This window comes from Hypanus sabinus, chromosome 9, assembly GCF_030144855.1.
Source record: "Hypanus sabinus isolate sHypSab1 chromosome 9, sHypSab1.hap1, whole genome shotgun sequence".
In the NCBI taxonomy this organism is placed as follows: domain Eukaryota; kingdom Metazoa; phylum Chordata; class Chondrichthyes; order Myliobatiformes; family Dasyatidae; genus Hypanus; species Hypanus sabinus.
In genome coordinates, this window is record NC_082714.1 from 88,465,909 (window position 1) to 88,481,984 (window position 16,076).

At 57.8% G+C, this 16,076-nt stretch overlaps 1 protein-coding gene across 1 annotated transcript in view; it reads right to left on the reverse strand.

The window, feature by feature from the left end:
* sf3b4 (splicing factor 3b, subunit 4) overlaps positions 1-16,076 on the reverse strand; it is a 28,917-nt gene that overhangs the window by 9,090 nt on the left and 3,751 nt on the right. Inside the window, exons 2-3 of the mRNA XM_059980098.1 lie at positions 13,591-13,719; positions 1,007-1,549 (exon numbers count right to left, since the gene is read on the reverse strand). Of these exons, the coding sequence (XP_059836081.1) occupies positions 1,007-1,549; positions 13,591-13,719 (672 nt within the window). The remainder of the gene's footprint in view (positions 1-1,006; positions 1,550-13,590; positions 13,720-16,076) is intronic.

Sequence of the window (16,076 nt, forward strand, 5' to 3'; positions counted from 1 at the left end):
AGAAGATGCAACTTTTTCCCCTCTCCTCACCTTCCCCCTCACCCGCCACTTGTCAGCTTGTCCTCCTTCCCCACCCCTCCATCTTCTTATTCTGGCATCCACCCCCTTCGGCCCTGAAGAATGGTCTCAGCCTGAAACACTGACTGTTTGTTCCTTTCCATGTGTGCTGAGTTCCTCCAGTGTTTTGTGTGTGTGTTGTGAACATGCATGCAACACACACACATTCCCACAAACACACTCGCTCACACACTCACACACACACACACACTCGCTCACACACTCACACACACACACACTCACAGACACACACACACTCACTCACACACAGACACACACTCACAGCTTTGGAGGTTGAGACTGAGAAGGAGTACAGTGGGTGTGGGAAGAGAAGAGCATGGTGGTGGGACGAGAAGGATAAGGGTCGGTTCAGATGTGTTGGAGGGTGAGAGGAATCAAGGGCGGAGCAAGGGTGTGTGGAGCAAGAGGGTGGGAGGAGATAGTGATAGCAGGGGAGGCAGAAGTATGGGAGAAGGAAAGGGCAAACCAGTGGCCCTGCTAAACAGAGAGGGAGGGGACGATGAGGGTAAGAGGGTAGTCAGAAAAGGGGAGGGAGTGGAGGGGGAGAACGGGGAGAGGGAGGGGGTTAAGGGGGAGAAGGGGGAGGGGGTTGGGGAAAAGGAGGGGAGGAGAAGGGGGTAGGGGAGGGGGAGAAGCTGAGAAGGGGCGAGAAGGGGAGAGGGAAGAGGGCAAAGGGGGGGTGTAGAGAGAAAACAGGAAGTGGAAGTGGGGCAGTTTCCTCCTAGGGGCTAAGGAGGAAGGGGAGGTTGGAGGGGCTTGAAGAGGGTGAAGGGCAGCCAGAGTGGGGTGTGGATTATGTAGGGTGGGGCAGAAAGAGTTGTCATTCACCCAGTGGAGGTAAGGGAAAGGAGAAAGGGGTGAGAGGGTTAGCTGAGTTACCCAGCGGGCGGTGAGGGGTGAGTGTGTGGAGAAGGAGCGGGTGACTCACCTGGTGGTGGCAGCCCGCCAGTAAGCCCGGAGACCACTCCAGACTGTGTGGCCTGTGGTGGGGGTGCGTCGGCGAAAAGCTGGTGGGGCCTGTCGGCCTGGGAGAGGGGGTTCTGGGCGGCCAGCAGTCTCTCGGCGGCCGAGCCGTGCCGCTCGCCCTTGGAGTCCTTCTTGAAGGCGTAGGAGACGGTGATGGGCCGGTTGCAGAGGTACTGGCCGTTCATGGCCTCGATGGCGGCATCCGAGGCGTCAAAGCTGGCGAAGTTGATGAAGGCGTAGCCCTTGGAGTTTCCCGTGTCAGGGTCCCGCATGATCTTGGGCGTCTGCAGGATAACGCCAAAGGCGCTGAACGTGTCGTAGAGGAGCTTCTCATCGATCTCGGGGTCCAGGTTGCCGATGAAGATGTTCGCGCCCACGTCCAGGTTCTTGTTGTGGGCCGACGCCTTGTTCACCCGGATCGGCTTCCCGTACAGCTTGATCATGTTCATAATCTTGATGGCGTAATCGGCATCCTCCTCGCTCAGGAACTCCACAAAGCCGTAACCTGCACGGGGGGGAGTGGGGGACGAAGTCAATCAACTGTCCCAGATTTCAGGCTCCATGTCTGTGGGGGGGTGAGCAGAGAGGGAGGGGAAGTCACCGGAAAAGGGAAGATGGAGAGCTGCAGGAGGGCGATGGAGGAGCATTGAGGAAGGTGGGAGAGTGTGAGAGGGTCTTAGAAAGAAGGGAGAGCCAAAGGAGGGGCTGTTAGGAAGGAGGCAGAGCAGCGGGAGGGGCCAGAAGGAGGCAGCATCTTAGCAGAGACAGCAACAAAGAAGTGTTGTGGGTGGGTCAGTGAGGGAGTGAGGAGTGTTATGGGTAGGTCAGTGAGGGAGTGTTGTGGGTGGGTCAGTGAGGGAGTGTTGTGGGTGGGTCAGTGAGGAGTGAGGGAGTGTTGTGGGTGGGTCAGTGAGGGAGTGAGGAGTGTTGTGGGTAGGTCAGTGAGGGAGTGAGGGGGTGGGTCAGTGAGGGAGTGTTGTGGGTGGGTCAGTGAGGGAGTGAGGGAGTGTTTTGGGTGGGTCAGTGAGGGAGTGAGAGAGTGTTGTGGGTGGGTCAGTGAGGGAGTGAGGTTATTGGGTCAGTGAGGGAGTGAGGGAGTGTTGTGGGTGGGTCAGTGAGGGAGTGTGGGAGTGTTGTGGGTGGGTCAGTGAGGGAGTGTTGTGGGTGGGTCAGTGAGGGACTGGGGGAGTGTTGTGGGTGGGTCAGTGAGGGAGTGTTGTGGGTGGGTCAGTGAGGGAGTGAGGGAGTGTTGTGGGTTGGTCAGTGAGGGAGTGTTGTGGGTGGGTCAGTGAGGGAGTGAGGGAGTGTTGTGGGTGGGTCAGTGAGGGAGTGTTGTGGGTGGGTCAGTGAGGGAGTGAGGGAGTGTTGTGGGTGGGTCAGTGAGGGAGTGTTGTGGGTGGGTCAGTGAGGGAGTGAGGGGGTGTTGTGGATGGGTCAGTGAGGGAGTGTTGTGGGTGGGTCAGTGAGGGAGTGAGTGGGTGTTGTGGATGGGTCAGTGAGGGAGTGTTGTGGGTGGGTCAGTGAGGGAGTATTGTGGGTGGGTCAGTGAGGGAGTGAGGGGGTGTTGTTTGTGGGTCAGTGAGTTGTGGGTGGGTCAGTGAGGGAGTGAGGGGGTGTTGTGGGTGAGTCAGTGAGGGAGTGAGGAGTGTTGTGGGTAGGTCAGTGAGGGAGTGAGGGGGTGGGTCAGTGAGGGAGTGTTGTGGGTGGGTCAGTGAGGGAGTGTTGTGTGTGGGTCAGTGAGGGAGTGAGGGAGTGTTGTGGGTGGGTCAGTGAGGGAGTGAGGAGTGTTGTGGGTAGGTCAGTGAGGGAGTGAGGGGGTGGGTCAGTGAGGGAGTGTTGTGGGTGGGTCAGTGAGGAGTGAGGGAGTGTTGTGGGTGGGTCAGTGAGGGAGTGAGGAGTGTTGTGGGTAGGTCAGTGAGGGAGTGAGGGGGTGGGTCAGTGAGGGAGTGTTGTGGGTGGGTCAGTGTGGGAGTGAGGGAGTGTTTTGGGTGGGTCAGTGAGGGAGTGAGGGAGTGTTGTGGGTGGGTCAGTGAGGGAGTGAGGTGATTGGGTCAGTGAGGGAGTGTTGTGGGTGGGTCAGTGAGGGAGTGTGGGAGTGTTGTGGGTGGGTCAGTGAGGGAGTGAGGTGATTGGGTCAGTGAGGGAGTGTTGTGGGTGGGTCAGTGAGGGACTGGGGGAGTGCTGTGGGTGGGTCAGTGAGGGAGTGTTGTGGGTGGGTCAGTGAGGGACTGAGGGAGTGTTGTGAGTGGGTCAGTGAGGGAGTGTTGTGGGTGGGTCAGTGAGGGAGTGAGGGAGTGTTGTGGGTGGGTCAGTGAGGGAGTGTTGTGGGTGGGTCAGTGAGGGAGTGAGGGAGTGTTGTGGGTGGGTCAGTGAGGGAGTGTTGTGGGTGGGTCAGTGAGGGAGTGAGGGGGTGTTGTGGATGGGTCAGTGAGGGAGTGTTGTGGGTGGGTCAGTGAGGGAGTGAGGGAGTGTTGTGGGTGGGTCAGTGAGGGAGTGTTGTGGGTGGGTCAGTGAGGGAGTGAGGGAGTGTTGTGGGTGGGTCAGTGAGGGAGTGTTGTGGGTGGGTCAGTGAGGGAGTGAGGGGGTGTTGTGGGTGGGTCAGTGAGGGAGTGAGGGGGTGTTGTGGGTGGGTCAGTGAGGGAGTGTTGTGGATGGGTCAGTGAGGGAGTGTTGTGGGTGGGTCAGTGAGGGAGTGTTGTGGGTGGGTCAGTGAGGGAGTGAGGGGGTGTTGTGGGTGGGTCAGTGAGGGATTGTTGTGGGTGGGTCAGTGAGGGAGTATTGTGGGTGGGTCAGTGAGGGAGTGAGGGGGTGATGTTTGTGGGTCAGTGAGTTGTGGGTGGGTCAGTGAGGGAGTGAGGGGGTGTTGTGGGTGGGTCAGTGAGGGAGTGTTGTGTGTGGGTCAGTGAGGGAGTGTTGTGGATGGGTCAGTGAGGGAGTGTTGTGGGTGGGTCAGTGAGGGAGTGTTGTAGGTGGGTCAGTGAGGGAGTGAGGGGGTGTTGTGGGTGGGTCAGTGAGGTAGTGAGGGAGTGTTGTGGGTGGGTCAGTGAGGGAGTGTTGTGGGTGGGTCAGTGAGGGAGTGTTGTGGGTGGGTCAGTGAGGGAGTGAGGGAGTGTTGTGGATGGGTCAGTGAGGGAGTGATGTGGGTGAGTCAGTGAGGGAGTGTTGTGGGTGGGTCAGTGAGGGAGTGAGGGGGTGTTGTGGATGGGTCAGTGAGGGAGTGTTGTGGGTGGGTCAGTGAGGGAGTGTTGTGGATGGGTCAGTGAGGGAGTGTTGTGGGTGGGTCAGTGAGGGAGTGAGGAGTGTTGTGGGTGGGTCAGTGAGGAGTGTTGTGGGTGGGAGAGTGAGGGAGTGAGGGGGTGTTGTGGGTGGATCAGTGAGGGAGTGTTGTGGGTGGGTCAGTGAGGGAGTGAGGGGGTGTTGTGGATGGGTCAGTGAGGGAGTGAGGGAGTTTTGTGTGTGGGTCAGTGAGGGAGTGAAGGAGTGTTGTGGATGGGTCAGTGAGGGAGTGAGGGAGTGTTGTGTGTGGGTCAGTGAGGGAGTGTTGTGTGTGGGTCAGTGAGGGAGTGAAGGAGTGTTGTGGATGGGTCAGTGAGGGAGTGAGGGAGTGTTGTGGATGGGTCAGTGAGGGAGTGAGGGAGTGTTGTGGATGGGTCAGTAAGGGAGTGTTGTGGGTGGGTCAGTGAGGGAGTGTTGTGTGTGGGTCAGTGAGGGAGTGTTGTGGATGGGTCAGTGAGGGAGTGAGGGAGTGTTGTGTGTGGGTCAGTGAGGGAGTGAAGGAGTGTTGTGGATGGGTCAGTGAGGGAGTGAGGGAGTGTTGTGTGTGGGTTAGTGAGGGAGTGTTGTGTGTGGGTCAGTGAGGGAGTGAAGGAGTGTTGTGGATGGGTCAGTGAGGGAGTGAGGGAGTGTTGTGTGTGGGTCAGTGAGGGAGTGTGTGTGTGGGTCAGTGAGGGAGTGAAGGAGTGTTGTGGATGGGTCAGTGAGGGAGTGAGGGAGTGTTGTGGATGGGTCAGTGAGGGAGTGAGGGAGTGTTGTGGGTGGGTCAGTGAGGAGTGAGGGAGTGTTGTGGGTGGATCAGTGAGGGAGTGCTGTGGGTGGGTCAGTGAGGGAGTGAGGGGGAGTTGTGGGTGGGTCAGTGAGGAGTGTTGTGGGTGGGTTAGTGAGGGAGTGACGGGGTTTTGTGGGTGGGTCAGTGAGGGAGTGTTGTGGGTGGGTCAGTGAGGGAGTGTTGTGGATGGGTCAGTGAGGGAGTGAGGGAGTGTTGTGTGTGGGTCAGTGAGGGAGTGAAGGAGTGTTGTGGATGGGTCAGTGAGGGAGTGAGGGAGTGTTGTGTGTGGGTCAGTGAGGGAGTGTTGTGTGTGGGTCAGTGAGGGAGTGAAGGAGTGTTGTGGATGGGTCAGTGAGGGAGTGAGGGAGTGTTGTGGATGGGTCAGTGAGGGAGTGAGGGAGTGTTGTGGGTGGGTCAATGAGGAGTGAGGGAGTGTTGTGGGTGGATCAGTGAGGGAGTGCTGTGGGTGGGTCAGTGAGGGAGTGAGGGGGAGTTGTGGGTGGGTCAGTGAGGAGTGTTGTGGGTGGGTTAGTGAGGGAGTGACGGGGTTTTGTGGGTGGGTCAGTGAGGGAGTGTTGTGGGTGGGTCAGTGAGGGAGTGTTGTGGGTGGGTCAGTGAGGAGTGAGGGAGTGTTGTGGGTGGATCAGTGAGGGAGTGCTGTGGGTGGGTCAGTGAGGGAGTGAGGGGGAGTTGTGGGTGGGTCAGTGAGGGAGTGTTGTGGGTGGGTCAGTGAGGGAGTGTTGTGGATGGGTCAGTGAGGGAGTGACGGGGTTTTGTGGGTGGGTCAGTGAGGGAGTGTTGTGGGTGGGTCAGTGAGGGAGTGAGGGAGTGTTGTGGGTGGGTCAGTGAGGAGTGAGGGAGTGTTGTGGGTGGATCAGTGAGGGAGTGCTGTGGGTGGGTCAGTGAGGGAGTGAGGGGGAGTTGTGGGTGGGTCAGTGAGGAGTGTTGTGGGTGGGTTAGTGAGGGAGTGACGGGGTTTTGTGGGTGGGTCAGTGAGGGAGTGTTGTGGGTGGGTCAGTGAGGGTGAGGGAGTGTTGTGTGTGGGTCAGTGAGGGAGTGAAGGAGTGTTGTGGATGGGTCAGTGAGGGAGTGAGGGAGTGTTGTGTGTGGGTCAGTGAGGGAGTGTTGTGTGTGGGTCAGTGAGGGAGTGAAGGAGTGTTGTGGATGGGTCAGTGAGGGAGTGAGGGAGTGTTGTGGATGGGTCAGTGAGGGAGTGAGGGAGTGTTGTGGGTGGGTCAGTGAGGAGTGAGGGAGTGTTGTGGGTGGATCAGTGAGGGAGTGCTGTGGGTGGGTCAGTGAGGGAGTGAGGGGGAGTTGTGGGTGGGTCAGTGAGGAGTGTTGTGGGTGGGTTAGTGAGGGAGTGACGGGGTTTTGTGGGTGGGTCAGTGAGGGAGTGTTGTGTGTGGGTCAGTGAGGGAGTGTTGTGGATGGGTCAGTGAGGGAGTGAGGGAGTGTTGTGTGTGGGTCAGTGAGGGAGTGAAGGAGTGTTGTGGATGGGTCAGTGAGGGAGTGAGGGAGTGTTGTGTGTGGGTCAGTGAGGGAGTGTTGTGTGTGGGTCAGTGAGGGAGTGAAGGAGTGTTGTGGATGGGTCAGTGAGGGAGTGAGGGAGTGTTGTGGGTGGGTCAGTGAGGAGTGAGGGAGTGTTGTGGGTGGATCAGTGAGGGAGTGCTGTGGGTGGGTCAGTGAGGGAGTGAGGGGGAGTTGTGGGTGGGTCAGTGAGGAGTGTTGTGGGTGGGTTAGTGAGGGAGTGACGGGGTTTTGTGGGTGGGTCAGTGAGGGAGTGTTGTGGGTGGGTCAGTGAGGGAGTGAGGGAGTGTTGTGGGTGGGTCAGTGAGGGAGTGTTGTGGGTGGGTCAGTGAGGGAGTGAAGGAGTGTTGTGGATGGGTCAGTGAGGGAGTGAGGGAGTGTTGTGGATGGGTCAGTGAGGGAGTGAGGGAGTGTTGTGGGTGGATCAGTGAGGGAGTGCTGTGGGTGGGTCAGTGAGGGAGTGAGGGGGAGTTGTGGGTGGGTCAGTGAGGAGTGTTGTGGGTGGGTTAGTGAGGGAGTGAGGGGGTTTTGTGGGTGGGTCAGTGAGGAGTGTTGTGGGTGGGTCAGTGAGGAGTGAGGGAGTGCTGTGGGTGGGTCAGTGAGGGAGTGAGGGGTTGTAGTGTGTGGGTCAGTGAGGAGTGTTGTGGGTGGGTCAGTGAGGGAGTGAGGGGGTGTTGTGGGTGGGTCAGTGAGGGAGTGTTGTGGGTGGGTCAGTGAGGGAGTGAGGGGGTGATGTGGGTGGGTCAGTGTGGGAGTGTTGTGGGTGGGTCATTGAGGGAGTGAGGGGGTGTTGTGGGTGGGTCAGTGAGGGAGTGAGGGAGTGTTGTGGGTGGGTCAGTGAGGGAGTGTTGTGGGTGGGTCATTGAGGGAGTGAGGGGGTGTTGTGGGTGGGTCAGTGAGGGAGTGAGGGAGTGTTGTGGGTGGGTCAGTGAGGGAGTGAGGGGGTGTTGTGGGTGGGTCAGTGAGGAGTGTTGTGGGTGGGTCAGTGAGGGAGTGTTGTGGGTGGGTCTGAGGGAGTGAGGGGGTGTAGTGGATGGGTCAGTGAGGGAGTGAGGAGTGTTGTGAGTGGGTCAGTGAGGGAGTGTTGCGGGTGGGTCAGTGAGGGAGTGAGTGGGTGGGTTAGTGAGGGAGTGAGTGGGTGTTGTTTGTGGGTCAGTGAGTTGTGGGTGGGTCAGTGAGGGAGTGAGTGGGTGTTGTTTGTGGGTCAGTGAGTTGTGGGTGGGTCAGTGAGGGAGTGAGGGGGTGTTGTGGGTGTGTCAGTGAGGGAGTGTTGTGGGTGGGTCAGTGAGGGAGTGTTGTGGGTGGATCAGTGAGGGAGTGTTGTGGGTGGGTCAGTGAGGGGGTGTTGTGGGTGGGTCAGTGAGGGGTGTTGTGGGTGGGTCAGTGAGGGAGTGAGGGGGTGTTGTGGATGGGTCAGTGAGGGAGTGAGGAGTGTTGTGGATGGGTCAGTGAGGGAGTGAGGGAGTGTTGTGGATGGGTCAGTGAGGAGTGTTGTGGGTGGGTCAGTGAGGGAGTGTTGTGGGTGGGTCAGTGAGGGAGTGAGGAGTGTTGTGGGTGGGTCAGTGAGGGAGTGAGTGGGTGTTGTGGATGGGTCAGTGAGGGAGTGTTGTGGGTGTGTTAGTGAGGGAGTGAGGGGGTGTTGTTTGTGGGTCAGTGAGTTGTGGGTGGGTCAGTGAGGGAGTGAGGGGGTGTTGTTTGTGGGTCAGTGAGTTGTGGGTGGGTCAGTGAGGGAGTGGGGGGGTGTTGTGGGTGGGTCAGTGAGGAGTGTAGTGGGTGGGTCAGTGAGGGAGTGAGGGGGTGTTGTGGGTGAGTCAGTGAAGAGTGATGTGGGTGAGTCAGTGAGGGAGTGTTGTGGGTGGGTCAGTGAGGGAGTGAGGGGGTGTTGTGGATGGGTCAGTGAGGGAGTGTTGTGGGTGGGTCAGTGAGGGAGTGTTGTGGATGGGTCAGTGAGGGAGTGTTGTGGGTGGGTCAGTGAGGGAGTGAGGAGTGTTGTGGGTGGGTCAGTGAGGGAGTGAGGGAGTGTTGTGGATGGGTCAGTGAGGGAGTGTTGTGTGTGGGTCAGTGAGGGAGTGTTGTGTGTGGGTCAGTGAGGGAGTGAAGGAGTGTTGTGGATGGGGCAGTGAGGGAGTGAGGGGGTGTTGTGGATGGGTCAGTGTTGTGGGTGGGTCAGTGGGGAGTGTTGTGGGTGGGTCAGTGAGGGAGTGAGGGAGTGTTGTGGGTGGGTCAGTGAGGAGTGTTGTGTGCGGGTCAGTGAGGGAGTGAGGGAGTGTTGTGGGTGGGTCAGTGAGGGAGTGTTGTGGGTGGGTCAGTGAGGGAGTGTTGTGGGTGGGTCAGTGAGGGAGTGAGGGAGTGTTGTGGGTGGGTCAGTGAGGGAGTGTTGTGGGTGGATCAGTGAGGAGTGTTGTGGGTAGGTCAGTGAGGGAGTGTTGTGGGTGGGTCAGTGGGGAGTGTTGTGGGTGGGTCAGTGAGGGAGTGAGGGGTTGTAGTGTGTGGGTCAGTGAGGGAGTGTTGTGTGTGGGTCAGTGAGGGAGTGAGGGGGTGTTGTGGGTAGGTCAATGAGGAGTGTTGTGGGTGGGTCAGTGAGGGAGTGTTGTGGGTGGGTCAGTGAGGGAGTGAGGAGTGTTGTGGGTGGGTCAGTGAGGGAGTGAGGGAGTGTTGTGGTTGGGTCAGTGAGGTTTTGGGTGGGTCAGTGAGGGAGTGTTGTGGGTGGGTCAGTGAGGGAGTGAGGTGATTGGGTCAGTGAGGGAGTGAGGGAGTGTTGTGGGTGGGTTAGTGAGGGAGTGTGGGAGTGTTGTGGGTGGGTCAGTGAGGGAGTGTTGTGGGTGGGTCAGTGAGGGACTGAGGGAGTGTTGTGGGTGGGTCAGTGAGGGAGTGAGGGAGTGTTGTGGGTGGGTCAGTGAGGGAGTGAGGGAGTGTTGTGGTTGGGTCAGTGAGGAGTGTTTTGGGTGGGTCAGTGAGGGAGTGAGGGAGTGTTGTGGGTGGGTCAGAGAGGGAGTGTTGTGGGTGGGTCAGTGAGGGAGTGTTGTGGGTGGGTCAGTGAGGGAGTGAGGGAGTGTTGTGGGTGGGTCAGTGAGGGAGTGTTGTGGGTGGGTCAGTGAGGGAGTGTTGTGGGTGGGTCAGTGAGGGAGTGTTGTGGGTGGGTCAGTGAGGGAGTGTTGTGGGTGGGTCAGTGAGGGAGTGAGGGAGTGTTGTGGTTGGGTCAGTGAGGAGAGTTTTGGGTGGGTCAGTGAGGGAGTGTTGTGGGTGGGTCAGTGAGGGAGTGTTGTGGGTGGGTCAGTGAGGGAGTGAGGGAGTGTTGTGGGTGGGTCAGTGAGGGAGTGTTGTGGGTGGGTCAGTGAGGGAGTGTTGTGGGTGGGTCAGTGAGGGAGTGTTGTGGGTGGGTCAGTGAGGGAGTGTTGTGGGTGGGTCAGTGAGGGAGTGAGGGAGTGTTGTGGGTGGGTCAGTGAGGGAGTGTTGTGGGTGGGTCAGTGAGGGAGTGTTGTGGGTGGGTCAGTGAGGGAGTGTTGTGGGTGGGTCAGTGAGGGAGTGAGGGAGTGTTGTGGTTGGGTCAGTGAGGAGTGTTTTGGGTGGGTCAGTGAGGGAGTGTTGTGGGTGGGTCAGTGAGGGAGTGTTGTGGGTGGGTCAGTGAGGGACTGAGGGGGTGTTGTTTGTGGGTCAGTGAGTTGTGGGTGGGTCAGTGAGGAGTGAGGGAGTGTTGTGGGTGGGTCAGTGAGGGAGTGTTGTGGGTGGGTCAGTGAGGAGTGTAGTGGGTGGGTCAGTGAGGGAGTGTTGTGGGTGGGTCAGTGAGGGAGTGTTGTGGGTGGGTCAGTGAGGGAGTGAGGAGTGTTGTGGGTGGGTCAGTGAGGGAGTGAGTGGGTGTTGTGGATGGGTCAGTGAGGGAGTGTTGTGGGTGTGTTAGTGAGGGAGTGAGGGGGTGTTGTTTGTGGGTCAGTGAGTTGTGGGTGGGTCAGTGAGGGAGTGAGGGGGTGTTGTTTGTGGGTCAGTGAGTTGTGGGTGGGTCAGTGAGGGAGTGGGGGGGTGTTGTGGGTGGGTCAGTGAGGAGTGTAGTGGGTGGGTCAGTGAGGGAGTGAGGGGGTGTTGTGGGTGAGTCAGTGAAGAGTGATGTGGGTGAGTCAGTGAGGGAGTGTTGTGGGTGGGTCAGTGAGGGAGTGAGGGGGTGTTGTGGATGGGTCAGTGAGGGAGTGTTGTGGGTGGGTCAGTGAGGGAGTGTTGTGGATGGGTCAGTGAGGGAGTGTTGTGGGTGGGTCAGTGAGGGAGTGAGGAGTGTTGTGGGTGGGTCAGTGAGGGAGTGAGGGAGTGTTGTGGATGGGTCAGTGAGGGAGTGTTGTGTGTGGGTCAGTGAGGGAGTGTTGTGTGTGGGTCAGTGAGGGAGTGAAGGAGTGTTGTGGATGGGGCAGTGAGGGAGTGAGGGGGTGTTGTGGATGGGTCAGTGTTGTGGGTGGGTCAGTGGGGAGTGTTGTGGGTGGGTCAGTGAGGGAGTGAGGGAGTGTTGTGGGTGGGTCAGTGAGGAGTGTTGTGTGCGGGTCAGTGAGGGAGTGAGGGAGTGTTGTGGGTGGGTCAGTGAGGGAGTGTTGTGGGTGGGTCAGTGAGGGAGTGTTGTGGGTGGGTCAGTGAGGGAGTGAGGGAGTGTTGTGGGTGGGTCAGTGAGGGAGTGTTGTGGGTGGATCAGTGAGGAGTGTTGTGGGTAGGTCAGTGAGGGAGTGTTGTGGGTGGGTCAGTGGGGAGTGTTGTGGGTGGGTCAGTGAGGGAGTGAGGGGTTGTAGTGTGTGGGTCAGTGAGGGAGTGTTGTGTGTGGGTCAGTGAGGGAGTGAGGGGGTGTTGTGGGTAGGTCAATGAGGAGTGTTGTGGGTGGGTCAGTGAGGGAGTGTTGTGGGTGGGTCAGTGAGGGAGTGAGGAGTGTTGTGGGTGGGTCAGTGAGGGAGTGAGGGAGTGTTGTGGTTGGGTCAGTGAGGTTTTGGGTGGGTCAGTGAGGGAGTGTTGTGGGTGGGTCAGTGAGGGAGTGAGGTGATTGGGTCAGTGAGGGAGTGAGGGAGTGTTGTGGGTGGGTTAGTGAGGGAGTGTGGGAGTGTTGTGGGTGGGTCAGTGAGGGAGTGTTGTGGGTGGGTCAGTGAGGGACTGAGGGAGTGTTGTGGGTGGGTCAGTGAGGGAGTGAGGGAGTGTTGTGGGTGGGTCAGTGAGGGAGTGAGGGAGTGTTGTGGTTGGGTCAGTGAGGAGTGTTTTGGGTGGGTCAGTGAGGGAGTGAGGGAGTGTTGTGGGTGGGTCAGAGAGGGAGTGTTGTGGGTGGGTCAGTGAGGGAGTGTTGTGGGTGGGTCAGTGAGGGAGTGAGGGAGTGTTGTGGGTGGGTCAGTGAGGGAGTGTTGTGGGTGGGTCAGTGAGGGAGTGTTGTGGGTGGGTCAGTGAGGGAGTGTTGTGGGTGGGTCAGTGAGGGAGTGTTGTGGGTGGGTCAGTGAGGGAGTGAGGGAGTGTTGTGGTTGGGTCAGTGAGGAGAGTTTTGGGTGGGTCAGTGAGGGAGTGTTGTGGGTGGGTCAGTGAGGGAGTGTTGTGGGTGGGTCAGTGAGGGAGTGAGGGAGTGTTGTGGGTGGGTCAGTGAGGGAGTGTTGTGGGTGGGTCAGTGAGGGAGTGTTGTGGGTGGGTCAGTGAGGGAGTGTTGTGGGTGGGTCAGTGAGGGAGTGTTGTGGGTGGGTCAGTGAGGGAGTGAGGGAGTGTTGTGGGTGGGTCAGTGAGGGAGTGTTGTGGGTGGGTCAGTGAGGGAGTGTTGTGGGTGGGTCAGTGAGGGAGTGTTGTGGGTGGGTCAGTGAGGGAGTGAGGGAGTGTTGTGGTTGGGTCAGTGAGGAGTGTTTTGGGTGGGTCAGTGAGGGAGTGTTGTGGGTGGGTCAGTGAGGGAGTGTTGTGGGTGGGTCAGTGAGGGACTGAGGGGGTGTTGTTTGTGGGTCAGTGAGTTGTGGGTGGGTCAGTGAGGAGTGAGGGAGTGTTGTGGGTGGGTCAGTGAGGGAGTGTTGTGGTTGGGTCAGTGAGGAGTGTAGTGGGTGGGTCAGTGAGGGAGTGTTGTGGGTGGGTCAGTGAGGGAGTGTTGTGGGTGGGTCAGTGAGGAGTGAGGGAGTGTTGTGGGTGGGTCAGTGAGGGAGTGTTGTGGGTGGGTCAGTGAGGAGTGTAGTGGGTGGGTCAGTGAGGGAGTGTTGTGGGTGGGTCAGTGAGGGAGTGTTGTGGGTGGGTCAGTGAGGAGTGAGGGAGTGTTGTGGGTGGGTCAGTGAGGGAGTGTTGTGGGTGGGTCAGTGAGGGAGTGAGGGAGTGTTGTGGGTGGGTCAGTGAGGGAGTGTTGTGGGTGGGTCAGTGAGGGAGTGTTGTGGGTGGGTCAGTGAGGAGTGAGGAGTGTTGTGGGTGGGTCAGTGAGGGAGTGAGGGAGTGTTGTGGGTGGGTCAGTGAGGAGTGAGGGAGTGTTGTGGGTGGGTCAGTGAGGGAGTGTTGTGGGTGGGTCAGTGAGGGAGTGAGGGAGTGTTGTGGGTGGGTCAGTGAGGGAGTGAGGGAGTGTTGTGGGTGGGTCAGTGAGGGAGTGAGGGAGTGTTGTGGGTGGGTCAGTGAGGGAGTGAGGGAGTGTTGTGGGTGGGTCAGTGAGGGAGTGAGGGAGTGTTGTGGGTGGGTCAGTGAGGAGTGAGGAGTGTTGTGGGTGGGTCAGTGAGGGAGTGAGGGAGTGTTGTGGGTGGGTCAGTGAGGGAGTGTTGTGGGTGGGTCAGTGAGGGGGTGTTGTGGATGGGTCAGTGAGGGAGTGTTGTGGGTGGGTCAGTGAGGAGTGAGGAGTGTTGTGGGTGGGTCAGTGAGGGAGTGAGGGAGTGTTGTGGGTGGGTCAGTGAGGAGTGAGGAGTGTTGTGATTGGGTCAGTGAGCAGGAACCGTATGATCTGTGCAGCGCATGTGGAGGTGGGGATCGCCTGTCACGTTTCAGATCCAGCCACTGAGCCCCACCCTCCACCCCCTTACCTTGGTGCTGCCCTGTCACCCGATCTTTAGGCATGTGGGTATTGACGACAGGTCCGGCCTGCAAGAACAGCTCCCATAGCAGGGGCTCATTGACCTTCTCGTCGAGTCCACCCACGTACACCGTCGCATCTGCAGGGGAGAAATCCCCACAGCTCCATTAGCGCGTGAGAGGGAGAGCGACGTGTTGCACGTGACAAGCACAATCACACAATCGCTGGGGGGCAGCATCTGTGTGGAGGATTAAACAGTCCAATTTTCAGGCTGAGACTCTTCGTCAGGACTGGAAAAGAAGGGGGAAGGAGCGAGAACCAGAAGGTTGGGGGTGTGAAAAGAGAACAAACTGGAAGGGGTAGGTGACACCAGGTAACGGAGAAGGTCCTGATAAAGTGTCTCAGCACGAAATGTTGGCTAACATCTCCATCGCTGCTGCCTGACTGCTGAGTCCTCCAGCATTTTGTGTGCATTGCTCTGGATTTCCACCAGCTGCAGAACCTCGTGTCCCTTAGTGACGATGTAGGCCCCCCCCCCCACCACCAGACAATGGGGGCAAGAGGGAGGCCACCCAGAGTAAGGCTATTTGGCCCATCACGTCTGCTCTGCCATTCAATCACAGCTGATCCTGCTTTTCCCCCAGCCTTCTCCCCATAACCTTTGATGCTGTGTCCAACCATGAACCTGTCAAGCTCAGCCCAACGACCTGGCCTCCACAGCTGCCTGTGGCAATAAGTTCCACAAATTCACCACCCTCTGGCTAAGATTTCTCCGATCTCTATTTTAACCCTCCAACTCTCATCTTAGACACTCACCGCCATGAAAAAAATCCTTTCCACATCTATTCTGTCTAGGCCTTACAACATTCGAAAGGTTTCAATGAGATCCCCTCTCATCCTTCTAAATTCCAGTGCGTACAGACCCAGAGCCATCAAACGTTCCTCATATGATAACCCTTTCATTCCTAGAATCATCCTTGTGAACCCCTTCTGGACCCTCTCCACTGCCAGCACATCTTTTCTTCGATGAGGAGCCCAAAACTGTTTACAATACTCAAGGTGAAGCCTCACCAGTGCCTTATAAAGCCTCAATATCACATCCCTGCTCTTGTAATCTAGACCTCTTGCATTTGCCTTCTTCACCACCGACTCTACCTGCAAGTGAACCTTTAGGGTGTTCTGCACAAGGACTCCCAAGTTATTTGGATTTTCTCCCTGTTTAGAAAATAGTCTGTACATTTATTTCTACTATCAAGGTGCAGGAACATACATTTTCCAACATTTGCCACTCTATTCTCCTAACAGAGGTCCCTCTACTGCCTACCTGTTTCCTCAACACTTCCTATCATCTGCAAACTTGGCAGCATCTAAATCATTGTTATACAACATAAAAAGAAGTGGTCCCAACACCAATCCCCGCTGAACACCACTAGTCACTGACAGCCAACCAGAAAAGGATCCTTTTATTCCCACACATTGCCTTCTACGTTCAGCCAACGCTCTGACCATGCCGGTAGCTTTCCTGTATTATCATGGGCTTTCAACTTGGTAAGCAGCCTCATGTGTGGCATCTTGTCAAAGGCCCAATGAACAACATCCACTGCAACCCCTTTACCTATCCTACTTGTAATCTCCGCAAGAATTCCAACAGTTTTATCAGGCAGGCAAGAATTTGTCCTCATACTGACATTGTCCTATCTTGTTCTGTGTCACCAAGTACTCCATAACCTCATCCTTAACAATTGACTCCAGCATCTTCCCAACAACTAACCTCAGGATAGCTCTTTCTTAAAGACTGGAACAACATTTTCAATTTTTCAGTGTCGGTGGGGCAGGGGACAGGTGGCAGAGAGACACAGGCAGGTGTCAGTTGAGAGGGGGGGAGATGTGAAGGTGGACATGGGGGTGTGTGGGGGGGGGATGGAGACGAGGAGCGTGTGTGGGGATGGAGACGGGGAGTGTGTGTGGGGGGGAATGGAGACGGGGAGTGTGTGGGGGGATGAAAATGGGGAGTGTGTGTGGGGGTGATGGAGACAGGGAGTGTGTGAGGGGGATGGAGATGGGGAGTGTGAAGGGGGGATGGAGACGGGGAGTGTGTGTGGGGATGGAGATGGGGAGTATGTGTGGGGATGGAGATGGGGAGTGTGTGTGGGGCGGATGGAGACGGGGAGTGTGTGAGGGGGATGCAGACGGGGAGTGTGTGAGGGGGATGCAGACGGGGAGTGTGTGGGGGGGATGGAGACGGGGAGTGTGTGTGGGGGGGATGGAGACGGGGAGTGTGTGTGGGGGGGATGGAGACGGGGAGTGTATGTGGGGCAGGATGAAGATGGGGAGTGTGTGGGGGGATGGAGATGGAGAGTGTGTGTTTGGGGGGGAATGGAGACGGGGAGTGTGTGGGCGGGATGGAGACGGGAAGTGTGTTTGGGGGGGGCAGACGGGGAATAGACGAATAGTGAGTGGGGGATGGAGACAGGGAGTGTGTGTGTGGGGATGGAG